This window comes from Rhamphochromis sp. 'chilingali' (genome assembly GCF_963969265.1).
Source record: "Rhamphochromis sp. 'chilingali' genome assembly, chromosome: 17".
In the NCBI taxonomy this organism is placed as follows: Eukaryota; Metazoa; Chordata; class Actinopteri; order Cichliformes; family Cichlidae; genus Rhamphochromis; species Rhamphochromis sp. 'chilingali'.
The window spans coordinates 7,102,053-7,116,606 of NC_137944.1; the positions used below are offsets into that span (position 1 = coordinate 7,102,053).

The 14,554-nt window shown below is 40.8% G+C and overlaps 1 protein-coding gene across 5 annotated transcripts in view; it reads right to left on the minus strand.

Moving 5' to 3' along the window:
- The window catches only part of LOC308385175 (CMP-N-acetylneuraminate-beta-galactosamide-alpha-2,3-sialyltransferase 1-like), a 97,764-nt gene that overhangs the window by 18,004 nt on the left and 65,206 nt on the right, over window positions 1–14,554 (minus strand). For all 5 annotated transcript variants that reach the window (XM_080863962.1, XM_080863963.1, XM_080863965.1 and 2 more), the window contains one exon: window positions 1,273–1,452. In XM_080863962.1, coding sequence (XP_080720088.1) covers window positions 1,273–1,452 — 180 coding nt within the window. The remainder of the gene's footprint in view (window positions 1–1,272; window positions 1,453–14,554) is intronic.

The window sequence follows — 14,554 nt, forward strand, 5'->3', positions numbered from 1 at the left end:
TTTCTTTAAAGCTAAAATAACAAAACCTTCTAATGAACTCATACTGACTAAACATTTATGTATCCATTCTGGAAAACCTGTGACATCTACTGTTACAGCTCTAAATTCTGGATAAGCATCAACTGGCCTTTTTTATTATCTTTGAGTTCATCTGCAATAGGCTAGTGACATGTTCAAGGTCAGTTGTGGGCAATGCAACAGTCACTTTAGACCTTGTTAACAACAAACTACCCATTTAAGATGGGCATACACTGTGCGATTTTTGGCCCATTTTGGGATGATTTTTCACTTATGCAACCATTTTGGGGATCGGCACGAGTTTCGCCTTAATCGTGTGTCATGCATCGTGTAGTATACATGGGATAATGTGAAGCAATTAACACCTCGCCGCCAGCTCCCAATCAGCAATCGTGTGGCCACGAGAAAATCAAACCTGTTTGAAATCCTGGTCGCCTCCTGTGAGGGTATTGCACTGCTGAAGCAGTGCCACGAGTCGATTTAACGCAACCTCTCACACTGCGCATGCACAAACACAGAAATGGAAATGACAGAGACAGAGCAGAATGGCAGTGCAGCGTGTGATCTGGACACAAGCGGTGGAGGCCCAACTTGTAGAACTTTGGCAAACCTTTTCGATGTGGCCTCACAAAACTATCACGACTGCAACAACCGAGAAAAGAGCTGGATGGACATTGCTGCTCAATTATGTTCTTCATTAGCAATTTAGCAAAGTTGATGGTGGTACGTGTGTGTGTGTCTGTGTGAGTGAAAGACAGAGAGGGAGAGAGAGACAGATTTTGTGTTATATATTAGTTATATAATATTTAGACGCAAATTTGGACGCACAGTGTGAGCACTCAGGTCGTATCAAAGCTTCGAGCCGTATAGCCGTATATATGCCCAGCTTTAGGCATGCAGAAGGTTCAAAGCGCCATTTCTCCATTGATTTGGAGTTCACTGAAAAACATAGGATTTCTCAGGAAAAAAAAGAACTCTTTAGCTGCTAAATAGTGAATATGTTGCTGTTAAATTTGGCAGCAATTTGGTGGTGAACAGATGGAGCCTGTCCACCGCCTACAGGTGGAAACAGTAAAGATGAGAGCGGGTGAATTTAAACAAGTTGCTGCCCATAATATAAGATTAGTGAGAAGAATGACATTATGTTACAACTCTCTGTGGGTTCTTCACTGACAGTCTTTCACATTATGCATCAATATTTAATCCATTTTGAATGTGGAATTATAGATGAGCGCAGCTTTAATGTTCACTTACTGTTTAATAGTGCCAGTGGTCAGAGCACTAATAATCCACTGCAGATCCAGAGTCTTGAAAGGGATCAGCACCAGACTAGTAATATTGTCCAGGTCTATGGCACTTTCTGGATACATGACGTGATGAGTTGTCCTGCTGCCCACATCTTCCTCAAAACCACTGGTGGGAGCCTGGTTCATCCTGCAGAAATAGAAGAAGACTTTTCTGAGTTATTTGTCACACATTCTCTTTCCACTTTAGTGCTTTTGCCATCTTTGTCTTTCATTCGACAGTTCAAAGTGAGTTTTATTTCACCCACATGTTACAAAGATGGAAACCATTTGGCTGCTGTTATGCGAATCCCTATAATCTTCAAAGGGTCTGTCTTATAGACCATGTGTTTAATTATCAAGATTCTCTCATGTCACCCAAACCACATGTCGCTGAGTCATACAAAACCAGCCATGATTGTGAGAGACAAAGACAACAATAAAAAGCACAATTTGTCCTGCTCTCCCATTTTTGGGCATCCAGACAGTAATTTTGAGATCAACAATTACCACCTGGCAAGCTAGGCGAAACATCCCTTTCATTATGTCAAACAATACTCTCTTAAACTGGAGCGGTAATTGGCAGGAACATAGCTTGACACTGGCAGTTGGTTTTGGTCAATGGCAGAAAGTGACACAGAGGAAAGAGAAATCATGAAGCTGACCTCCTATGTAACTAGCAACACCTTTTTGAGCGCTCTGGTCTGGGCAATATCATCTTCCTCATTACTGACTCTTGGGTGACAGAGATGTGATATTTTCAGACTGCTTCTTGAATCATTTTGACTCCTGACAGACTAGTTGTTTTTTTTCTTCTTCTTTTTGCTGCAGCTATTTATGGTTGACCAAAATGTTTGGGTTATTTGATGTTGCGACTTTTCATTTGAAATGACCTTGCACAAATTGAGACAGTGACAGTCTGGGTATAAAAGTAAAATTTAAGAAAGCGGTTGCAGCATCTGGAAAATATTTCCCGAGCGGATGATTGTTACTTTACTTCTAATTGGTGCTGAAATGCTTGGCCCAGGGCTTAAGATATTATATTATTTTTTATTTTAGACCGGATATGGTAGTAGAATATTTCAATTCTTTAGTGAATTTCAGGTATTTGAACATATAAAAATTGGAAATTCCCTCTTTTTTCTCAGAAAACCTTCTTTTAAAACCTCATGAACTTATTTTTAATTTGATATGGCAAATGATTTTGATCCTTAAATATCCATCCATCCATCTTTAGCAACTTATCTGGTACTAGGTCACAGACGCAGCAGCCTAAGCCTCCCTTTCACATCAAACAGCTTATCTGGGGTCCATCCCAGGCCTCTTCCCAGTAGGACATACCCAGAACACCTCACCCAGAGGTGCCCAGTTGGCATCATGCCTGAACCAGCTGGCTCCTATCCATGTGGAGGAGTAGCAGCTCTACTCTGAGTCCTTTTCAAATGACTTTACTCCTGCCTGTAAGGAACGGTCCAGCCAAAGATCCACAGTCAGGACGACAACAGTATTGTTTCCCCTGAATCTGAGTTTCAACTAATGGGTTGACTCTCTTCTCCAGTATACTAGCATCGACCTTTTTTCCTTCCCACTGTCGCCAAGTGTTTGCTCAAAGGTGGTTGTTTGACTGCTGGGTTTGCTCTGTATTATTGTAGGATGAGGTGACTGTTGCTGTGATCTGGCACTATTATCTAAAACTGAATTGAACTGATTTGAAACAACCCCCTTTTATTTATAGTACTGTATCACCCAGAGCCTGTCTTTGTCCTGTCTTCATCCACTCACCCCAGCTTGTTGAGGCAGATGGCTGCCTGTTCCTGAGTCTGGTTTTGCTGGGGGTTTCTTGCTGTTAAAAGGGAGTTTTTCTTTCTCACTGTTGCCATAGTGCTTGCCCATACAGGGTTATATGATTATTAGGATATTCTCTGTTTTCTTGGTAATATTGTAGAGTTTTTACCTTACGATATAAAGGGCTTTGAGGCAACTGTTTTTGTGATTTGGTATGATATACATAAAAAATGAAACGAATTGCCCGTGTCCTTGTCTTGTAAAAAACACTCAACATACAGGCAGCAAGCACACACACACAAAATACTATGAGAAGGCTGGATGATTATGCTACACATGGGAAACGTTTAGTAATGAGGTCAGCCAGTGTTTAAGTAGTTTCTAAAGCCCAAAAGCTCGGGCATCAGGCTGCTCTAAAAATTCAGTTTTTAGCTTTTAACTTTTGAATCTGTATGATGTAAATTAGAATAGATTTGGTCGTCTCAGAGAGCTCGAGGTGGGATCATCAAAGGCACCACACACATACCATTAGATCATCTGTTTACATCGGGGAGCCAATCAGAAGAAAGTTCAGCTAAAGGGAAAGCAGCTAAAAAGGTTCGTTCTAAACAATGGATAAACTGAGGGGCTGCACCGAGAACCTGAGCAAGCATCAATGAGAATAATTTTGAACTGTTATTCGTGCAAAGCCATTGAGTCTAAGAATAAAGTATATGTAGCTGTAACTGTAAATATGTAATTGAACCATTAAGCCTTTTATAAAAAAGCATCAAACATTAAACAAGCTCATGAAAACGAAGACAGTGTTAATGCAACAGATGACAAAAGTAGCTGTGGAGCGGTAGGAATGGCAGTTACTCACAGAGGAGAGTGCTGTGTTACTAGTAATAAAGCTGCGGCACCAGATGTGACTGCGGTTATTAACAGCACACCACTGAATATTATGATACATAAAGCATTTAAACTACATAATATCTCCATTCATATTAATACACCTACAGAACTCCTAAAGACACTGTTTAGTCTACTTTATACTTGACGTGACAGAAGAAGCATTGGTTTATTTTCTATTTGTAAGTAATGGTACCATTTCAGGGAAAAAACAGTCAGGTTTCAACAGCTGTTTGGTAGTCCTTTGTTACTTTGATGAGGTTCATGTATAACAAACTAGGTTTATGGCTCTGACTGAGCTCAAACTGTCAAGTATGGAAGAAGAGAAGCACTGATGATAGGCTTTATGGTGCAATATGTCACTAGAAGAAAAGCACTTTTTGACAGGAATACTTTGGTAGATTTCTTCCTTAATGGTAACTGCAGCATCTGGGAGTTTTAAAATTGCCCTACAAATGGATGCATCCCGTCGAGAGCAGATGAAAAAGTATGCCGAAGAGGGCCAAGCAACACCAAATAGTAAAATGTGAAGACTTCATTACTCCTGCAGTGCATTCAGATATATTCTTCATCTGCACCACATTACTTTGTGTTAGCTTTTCTTAGCCCTTAATTTACATCCCAGCTATTATGCAGGTGTTTGGGAGACAACTGGAATCAAGATTAGGCTTTAATAGAATTCGATGCAGATATTGTTCCTTTTCCACTGACACACAATAGGAAAACAGACCCTGCTCCATCTTCCCAGAAATAACCCCAACAGCAAACTATATCTAATTTAACATCTTACAAAACCAGTGCAGGCACTGTGAGGCACTTTTCTATCATCTTTCTCTCAATAGTAGAAAATTGCTACTCATTTTAACTAGAAGAATGGACGTGATTCGTCTGAAGACCTGCTGTGCACATAGAAAAGATGTGTGTAGATGTAAAAGATAGACGTAACCACTGGTGACATTATTCCCCACTTTGTAGACTTGTTAACGTTTTGGCTGCGTAGCATGTGTCGGTTTGTGACCATATTTGGAGGACAGGGCGGGGTTATCAGTCAGTCATCATCTTTAAATGGGAACTGACAAGTGGTTGTTAAAGGAACTGCAGTTTTTAGCACTTCTGTGTTGGCTTCATTTTTCAGCCTCTGCATACATGTTGCCATGCATCTCTACAGAGGTCAGTACTACATGAATGCAAATGTGTATGGGCACACAACAAGCCACCTTGTTGTGGGCTGCTCGCTCACTTAATGTTGTGGCGTGCGTGTGGAGTCAGCTATGTTAAGGAAGCAAATATATCAGACAATATTCAATCAATATTCAACTTATGCTTCAACTACCCCTTTGGCACTGGAAATTTGCACCAGATGGGCTTGAAACAAACCAAAGCAGATGTAGTGGGCCTTTGAAAAGCCCATCTCATGCACAGGAAACCCACAAATACCCAGGAAAAGACAGAAGACATCAATGGGCAAAAAAAAACCGCCTAAAAAACGTATTTAATGGCTCTGACTGATATCTTTTTGAACCGATCAAACAATAGTTAATATTCAGATCCTGAAGCAACATAGAGTTGCTTCAGGATAGATAGATTCAGGAAATTAGATTCAGGAAATTATAAAATGTCAACAGTGTTTTAAGGGAATGCATAAAAACAGGACACATAACTCATTCTCAGTGAAGGGAGGAAAATCAGAGAGGAAATCTTTTTATTTATGACAGATCTCTTAAGTGGTATTTATAGCAGAGGTGAATGAGGCTTATAAGTTTAAAAAAATAAATAAATGCAGTAATTTGAGCATCAACCAGCCTCACTCAAGTTTAGTGGCTCAAATCTAAGAGGCAGGTTGAAATGTGCATATATTTACAGGATTCATTTGAATTTTTTTCCACCTCAGATGGTTTTCTGGAGTTGAAGCATTTCATTTCAAACAGGAGCACTGCGTGGGTTTAACACTGCAGCAAACCTGACAGTGTGGATTAACAGCTGCTTCGTGCTTATCAATTCATGGCATCGTAACTTATTGAATGTTTATTTATGGATGAAATCAAACAGTGACTGAAAGTTTGTTGTCTGTGTGGTTCAGCGATGATCGGTTCATCTGGTGCCAGTTCCTAAAGATGTTATCAGTCCGTAAGTGTGGACCAAGCTAAGAAATGAACCCAACATGGAAGTGCCAGGCACTGCAGTTCCTCTAACAACCGCTTGAGGTGAGTCAGTCCCCACAGACCGTGCCTGCTACCTGTACCTGTGTACACACCCATACAGCTTGTGGATGTGGCTTGCTAATCAGTGTTGCTAATGTTAGCTGATATCTTGGAACTCCTCAGAGTAGTTTAAAGCTTGTGAGATCAATGGGAGAGCCACATTAGCCGGCAAGTCTGAGGGTCCTCTCCCTTGAGTTTTAAGCATCAGACACATTTCTTACATTCTAATTATTTTGTATGCAGCATTTGAACACTTTTTTGCACAATTTTATAGCTTAAATGTCTAAAAAAATCAAAAATAACAGGGGCAAAATGCATCCATCCATTCTCTTCCGCTTATTCTTTTCAGCCCCTGGAGCTGGGATAGGCTCCAGGGGCTGGACCCTATCCCAGCTGTCTTAGGGCAAGAGGCAGGGTACACCCTGGACAGGCTGCCAGTCTGTCGAAGGGCTAACACATAGAGACAAACAAACATTCACACATATGGGCAATTTAGAGTTTCCAGTTGACCTATCCCCACTAACTGCATGTCTTTGGAAAGTGGGAGGAAGCCGGAGTACCCATGCAAACATGGGGAGAACATGCAAACTCCACACAGAAAGACTCCGGCCTGATGGTGGAATTGAACTCAGGACCTTCTTGCTGTGAGGCAACAGTGCTAAGTGCACGGTGCCAACTTTATCATCACTCTAGCCAAGAACCCAGAGTGATGATAAAGTTGAGTGCATGCCGACTCCAGCCGAGCAGCAGCAGCCTGAACTTGAACTGGTAACAAAGGCAATGATGGGCAGTCAGCCTCGCAGCCTCCATTTCTATTTGTTCATGTTTTTACTGTAGAAATGACAGTAACGATCATGGTCATCATTTTATTGTGTAAATATAAAAAAAAAACATTCTATGTGTGTCCTCGACTGGATGGGAATTTCTGCTGGTGCGTGGGACTGCAGCCTAAGATTTATATTGTTAACTGCTAATCATGTGACAGCATATTTCAGATCATTTTACAGAGTAGCGTGAAAGTAATGTAACAAGTAGTGTAACAAACTGCTTTCTCTGGAGTAATGTAATGTATTACTTTTACGAAAGGTAACAAGTAACGTGTAATACTTCCCTGCTTTTACGTAACGACCCCAACACTGGTCTAGGCTCAGTTAAGATAATATATTTACATTGTTACTGTACGTCTTCATATTTTCAGTCAAGACAACTGATAGCCTTGAGACTGAAACATCACTGGAATCAGATGGACTTCAGTTTGCACTCAGGCTAGAAGTGAAAACCTGCAAATGTGCAGGTCCCGGTCCATGAGTGTGTGGAATTGTATTTTTAAATTGTTTATTTACTTACTTAAAAAAGGATAAAAACAGGAGTGTGAGGCTGATAAATGAATAATGACATCTTTAATATCAGGACTGTTTGCCTGCCGGCATGTGGTTGCACATTACTTGTCCAATTATTATGTATTTGCACCCAAAATGCTCACAGCCAAGAACCCCAGAGTTCCATAAGGCAGCCTGATGCTTACGGATCACGCAGCATGTAATAGCTGACTAACACTTTAAAGGTCACTGGTGTTTCAGAATCCTCTCTATTCTCCACATTGCTGCTGCTTTCCTTTGAAAACCCGAGTGTCTGTACATTTTTTAAAACCTAACAGTTAAGTTTCCACTGACCAATAATCGCAATTTACATTTTTATCGAATGAGTAAAGCTATGGGACCACGAATGAGGCAAGAACTGAGACAAAAGAAGAGATGTCCCAGTGTTTTAAAGGACACCAATTATGCTCATTTTCAGCCCCATATTTTCTATTCTTGGAATAGCTGTGAATGACTCAGAATTAAAAAAAATAAAAAATAAATCTTGACCTTATGTCTGAAAGAAGTTGTTTCATCACCCCTTCCATTGCCTTTAAACCAGCTTCTGATTTGCTGCCCTGGTAAACAAAAGAGTTGAACAGTAGGTGGGAGGAGCCAAAGCTGTTTGCCTTAAAAACAACAGATTAAGAAATATCTGCTTTTTACTGACATCATTCAGAGCAATGAATAAAAAATAATGCGAATCTTTAAGTTGACACACATTACTTATAAACATCTGTCTGTATCTGACCTCTTTGTTTTACACTTTTTTATATGAGCAACCACCGTTGTCATTTGTAAGCATTTTCTAAGATAACATTTATTTTTACGCTAGTTGGAACATAAACACTGCATGCATAGAATAACCTGTCATATTTGATATGCTTGGAAGCATTTTCTTCGCTCCTGGAAGTTATATTTCTAACACCATCTGTACGATTGTAAAATCCACCCATAGATTACATTTCAGGATTCTCTGAGCCATATCTCTCCCTTATGATGTCTCTACAACAGTCTGGCACCGCCTGCTCGGTATAGTAAATAGCTTGCAGTTGTCCTGGAACGACAGCTGATATTATCTACCTGCCTTCCGAGCACGGTCTGATGTATAGCAGCAGTCTGCTCTGTGGACACCCAAAGAAAGCTTGGCTACTACACTGTGAGCTTTTTATAGTTAAGTAGCAGGATGTTTCAATCAATTCTTCATCTAATAGGCATTCACCAGGACAGCCAACAACCATTAATGTCCTTTCCCTGACACAGCAAACACACCCGTGCACACTCCCTCACCTCACCTCACACTTCTTGTTAAAGCAGCCCTCAACTTGTAGAATGTGCAAACACATAATGAGCACTCAGACTTGTTAAGTGAGCACTAACGAAGCCTCCCTCATCTTGTACATCACACTCGATGAGCAGTTATTAACCTTTGGATGGAAAAGTGATGGAATGGAAACTAACTATAAGCAAGAATAATCTTTTGACTGAATTACAACACAATTTGGGGGAAATGTTGAGGAATCCGCAGGATAGGTTATTGCACACATCCACCAGACCCACTATGACTTCATTCTTTCTCTCCTTTACACACACAGGCATTCACCTTCACAAGCACACACACACAAACCCATACATCTCCTCATTATCATACTCTGTGTGACAAGCTGAACTGCATCCCCTCAGAAGATACAGTATCTCCTTGTGTTTCTGTTGTAAATCTTTATGCGTAGCACAAAGTGGACAAAACTGGCTTTGCTTTATAAAAGCACGTTTCACATCCCAAATTAAATTTCTTGCCATTATATATACAGATTTTAGGGGATTCCTCTTTTTTCTTCATTCAGTTAAAATATAATCGGCTGCTAAATAATTAAAGATTGTATATACTGTATTAGTGTTAGCATTAAATCATATATCGAAACAACCAATTTGGCAGTCTATTTAAGCTGCAAAGCATTTCGACCCCTCCATCACTCCATATTTCTTCTTTAATTTTCTTTCGTATTTGGCAGAAAAACAACTAAACAGAATCTGATCGATCTACATTAAACTTCATCCTTTAGGAGTTCAGAGCTCAGCAAATAAATTTAAAGACTTTCAGCAAGCCTGGCTAATAAAAGCAGAGCTGGGTACAACTGAAGACTCAAAAAAGCCTTCTTGTCTTTTCCTTGACCTTAAGACAACAAAGAAAGATGTGGGGAATTCATAAGAGTATCGCTGTGCTCAGCTTCACTTATTCTTGTCTGGGTGTAAAATTTTATGATTGATATATTATTAGGGACCCTAAAGCTTCCCCAAAATAGGGAGAAATATTTTTTTCCCCCAAAATTAAAAAGTCGTGCAATAGAGGGTTAATAATGTCACAGCAATTGTTTCTTACATGTAGCTGCTTTGTTAAAGCATAACTCAGATACTTGTCCCTCTGCCCATGTTGTTTTATGGCTGTATAAGCATTTTAGTAAGGCTTTCAACACTTGTGCTGAAAGACTGAGTATGACTGCATTTCACCGAATTAAAAAAGGCTCATTTATAAGCCCATGGTACAAAACACTTCACACAAGAAAAGAACTTCAGAACAAGCTAAGGTGAGCTGTTATTATGGCTGCCATGGAGATATTTTCAGGTCCCTTCATTCAGTTGGGAATCTAAGCAGAACTGACTACTCTTTCATGGTTCTTTCCAATCTTTATCCATCCATTGCTGGGTAGCAATCTAAGCAGACAAGCCCAGACCGCCTCTCTCCAGCTCATCTGAGGGTACACCAAGGTGTTCCCAAGCCAAACGAGGGATATAATCCTTGGTTGGTTTGACCTACTGGGACCTCCTCAGAAGGTCAAACACCTCAGTTAGAAGGTAGATACCCAAACCACATCCACTGGCTCTGATGGATTTGAAGGAATAGCAGCAATATCCTGAACCCCTTCCAAATTGCCAAGCTCCATACCACATCTCATATCTGCTCTGATAAAAAGTGTTTGTGGCAGGGATGTGGTCTCGGGCCTGCTGCAGTGGAGGGGTGGTACTGTGAGCTCTCAGAGCGGCGCTGAGGTGTGGCAGAGAGGGCAGGTGTGAGCACTCACTGTAATGATCTTCTTCTTCTCTGTGTATATATAGTGACGGCGGAGACGGAGGAGGGTGTGTGGAATGGAGCAGCTGTTACGGAGTGACTGGTACCGAAAACAGTTGCTAAAACAAAATAAAACGGACCTGCACTTGCATGAAATCCTGTGTGTGTGTTGGGTCCCTATCACAGTGTTCCTTTAATTTTTATGCGCAGTATATTAGTCTTTGATTCATGTTTTTGTTGTACTTGTTTTCTGCTGTACTCTGAATATCATATAAAACTTTCTGAAACTGTTTACCAATTTTTTTCTTTTTAAAAGGTTCAAAATTTCTTTGAACAAGTCAAACACCAATCCCAAAGTGTACCACAGACTGAAGTACAGATTCTGCAGCCCAGCATAGTTAGAAAAAACAATAACTCAGAGTCTAATTAACATCAGTTGGACCCACAACAGCTGTTTTGCATGTCAACCTCACCCCAGCACATTACCGCACAGCTGTGCCCTCACTGAACCGGATTCATCAACACTGGAGAGCAACTGAAAAATAAGCATTCCTGCAACCCCTGGCCTCCATACTGACGCTTCCTGGAGATGAGTCCCTGAGACAGCTGCAATAGACATGCAAATTAGATACCAGAAGGTCCTCTGATTTATGGTTTTTCCACAAAGAAGAATGTTATGTGTACTTTTGTTTCCAGGTCACCAAAAAGTTTGCCTGAATAAGTTAATTTACAACCAGCAGTATTTCATCAGGAAGTGTGCTGGGACATCAAACTTATGTGGCTACAAAGTAGTCCTGGGGGCTTCACACGTGGGGCTCAGCATTCCCAGCATCATTCCTGATGGGTGTGCTACTAAGTTGTAGGTTTTAGATCAGCTGCTGGTGCTTTCACCTGCATTTAACAGCACTCATAAACACCAGGATGAACCCCTCCTTCTTTATTGGACAGACGCAGTGAAGAGTGACAGGAAAGCAGAGGGAGACATGCGGCAAAATGGTCGGGTTCAAACCCAGGCCCGCTCATCCCAGTGAGCTAAACCGGCAGATGTGGCAGCTGTATCAAGGGCCTGGGTGAGGAGTGACTTGGTGCAATTATTACTGAATTCTTGAATTGTATTTTTTATTGTGTGGTGGTAAAGATAAATGAGCAGGGCTGCTGCATCTTGGAAAACAGGAGGTGATACACAGGAGACTGAGGAAGGCACTGGGGAGTTTCCAGTATAAAAAGACAAAACCTACTTAACCAAGACTGAATCACAGTTTACTTCATTCATATACAGAGATAAATCTTTTTGTTGACCTCGCTTAACAGATATCTGAGGATAAATGCCAGCTGAACATATAAAATGGTATTGAGTAATAATATCGACGGCTAATAACATCACGGAGAAGCTCGCAGCTATTAATGGGAGATTGAGAGACCAGTGTCGGAGTGTTAAAAACAGCTTGAAATTCTCAATTACCATCATAATGCGGCTACCCCTTCGGCGCCAGCTGTGGGCTCAAGGCCGGAGCTCAAGGCTGGAGCCGAACAAAAACTCCCTGATAACGACTGTGTTGAGTCTGTTCCTTCCCATTCCATGCGAGGCCACCTGGGTTGGCTGGAAGACTGTTTACTTAGCCTGGCAGGGCGAAGGACACTGTCTCAGCTGAACTATGGACACGCACACACATACATATACTGATACTGGTAAGCACTCACTGACGCATCACCCTCCCTACCCCGGATCCAACGCCACCTCCAACGCTTACCTCCCCCATGATGTGGACATCGGGTCAGCTGGAGGCGCAGTCGAAAGATTGCAGCGGTCCCAGATCAGATGTACACACTGGAACACTTTACCATGTTGCTTGTCTGTGTTTATTGTGTTATGGTGTGTTGATATTTGTGCATTCCTGTATTATCCTTTTGTGTTGCACATTTCAATGTTTTTTTTTCCTCGCTACCTGGCCTGACCTGTCTCCCCAATGTGATGTTTGTATTGTATGTACGGTCGGCAAGGTCTGTCATCTCAGTTGTGGGCAAAAGACCTGCAACTGACAAATAAAGGCTATCTCATCATCTCAATATCTGCTTACTTCACTCTGCTGTTTTCTTAAATGTTCATTAATGTTTTTTCAAGTTGTTGTGTGATATTTGGATTATCTGAAAGTTTTCTCTGGGATTCCCAGAACTGTCATGGATGAGTCTGCTTTGACTACCACCAACCTCAAGCAAATTAGAAACTGCCAACTTGAGGGTGTGTCTATCAAAAAAGAAAAAGACAAGCAAACATCAGTTGACACACAAAGCAGAAGATAAAAATGTATATGAAGAATATGAACAATACGGAGGCTGCATCACCTTTCAACAGCTTGAATTTTCTCCTCAAGTTTCAAATGTTTTGGGAAAAATGTTGTCAGAAAAGGCCAATGCCAATCCCAGCACTTATCATTCGAATCCAGAAAAGCTCCAAAGGTGAGCCTTCTGCGTGCTGTGGTTAGCTTTTTACGGAAGTGAATGAAACAGTGCTAACACAGCATTTGCACAACAATGCCCTCTTATTCAGTAATGACACAAGGGAGACATTATCACTTTTTGTGTTGCTATATCAGAAAATGAACACAACAACACTTACTGAAGGGAATATTGCTGCCAGGATGCATCCTACTACTGTAGCGTGGGAGTTGAAAGTATATCCCTTTTTTCCGTGTGTTTTAAGATATTTAAAACAAATGAAATGATCTGTTCTTGCTGCAAATGTCTTCAGGCACCTCTTATTTTTTCTTATTTTGCTTCCAAAGAGACATATTTTCCTGTCATTTTGAAAGTGGTCTTTCTGAACCAGGTTTTCTGAAGCCAAAGTTTTTTGTTTGTTTTTTACAGTCTAAGGAGCCTTGGAAAGAAAAGCACTTGGACTTCTATAAGTTTCCTTGAAGACGTTTCACTTCTTGTCCGAGAAACTTGATTTGATTTGATAATACTTTATTCATCCCGAGGGAAATTGGGTTAAGGCTGCCAGCCGTGCCAGCGCCATCTTACCCTTCCGACCATACATACATTACACAAACATCACGTGGGGTTGACAGGTCAGAGAGGTATAACAATGGAAAGTGCACAACATGAGGAAAGACGAGAAATAATCCTAAAGACCCTGTTAATATAGTACACGCATAGCTGGATGCAACACGATCAGTCAAGAGCCCAGACCAACAGCCAGCAAATATCCAAAGAAGAGCTTTGAATGTCCTTCAGGAAGTCTGGATAACTTAAAGAAATGACAAGAAAGCTTGCCTAAGAGTTCAGACTGTTCAGACAGACAAATATTGACTTTCACGTTTATTAAAATAGTAAAAACTCCGGTTTTAAATTGTACACTGTATGTCCATTTATGTTTGCACATGTTCCCCTTAACAGCTATACCTATTTCCAGTTTACCTTCCAAACACAAAGAAATGAGGGATCTCTTAACATTTTCGTATCATCATTGAAACACTTAGTATCAAATATTCTTTGCTGATCACTGTACATCAGGGTATATGCAAAAAAAACGAAAGAAAAAAAGATGATCATGACCCGATCAAGTGAATTTCATACAGCAAATCTAAATTTCCTACAGTGCCCTGGTGGCACTCATTTGTAGTGTGACGTAGCCTGAGTAGCAATCAAGCCAGAGACCTCAATTGTTCTTTGCCTCACAATAACACAAAGGTCCGCTGAGCCAAGGACAGCACTGATTGCAAAGTGGATTGGGTGCCCATGAAAATAAAGTCTTTAATGGAAATTTTAGGAAAAAATAATCTTTGAAGGCACCACTCTCATTGTGCAGTAATAATAACCAGGAGGAGGAGGAATAATGGAAGGACTAGCTTTTAATACTAGATCTTTGTTTGAACTTTAAACTACTGATTACCAACACCAAAGTGCAGCTTATTTATCCTTAGACAGGGTTAAGAGGCATCACATGGAGCT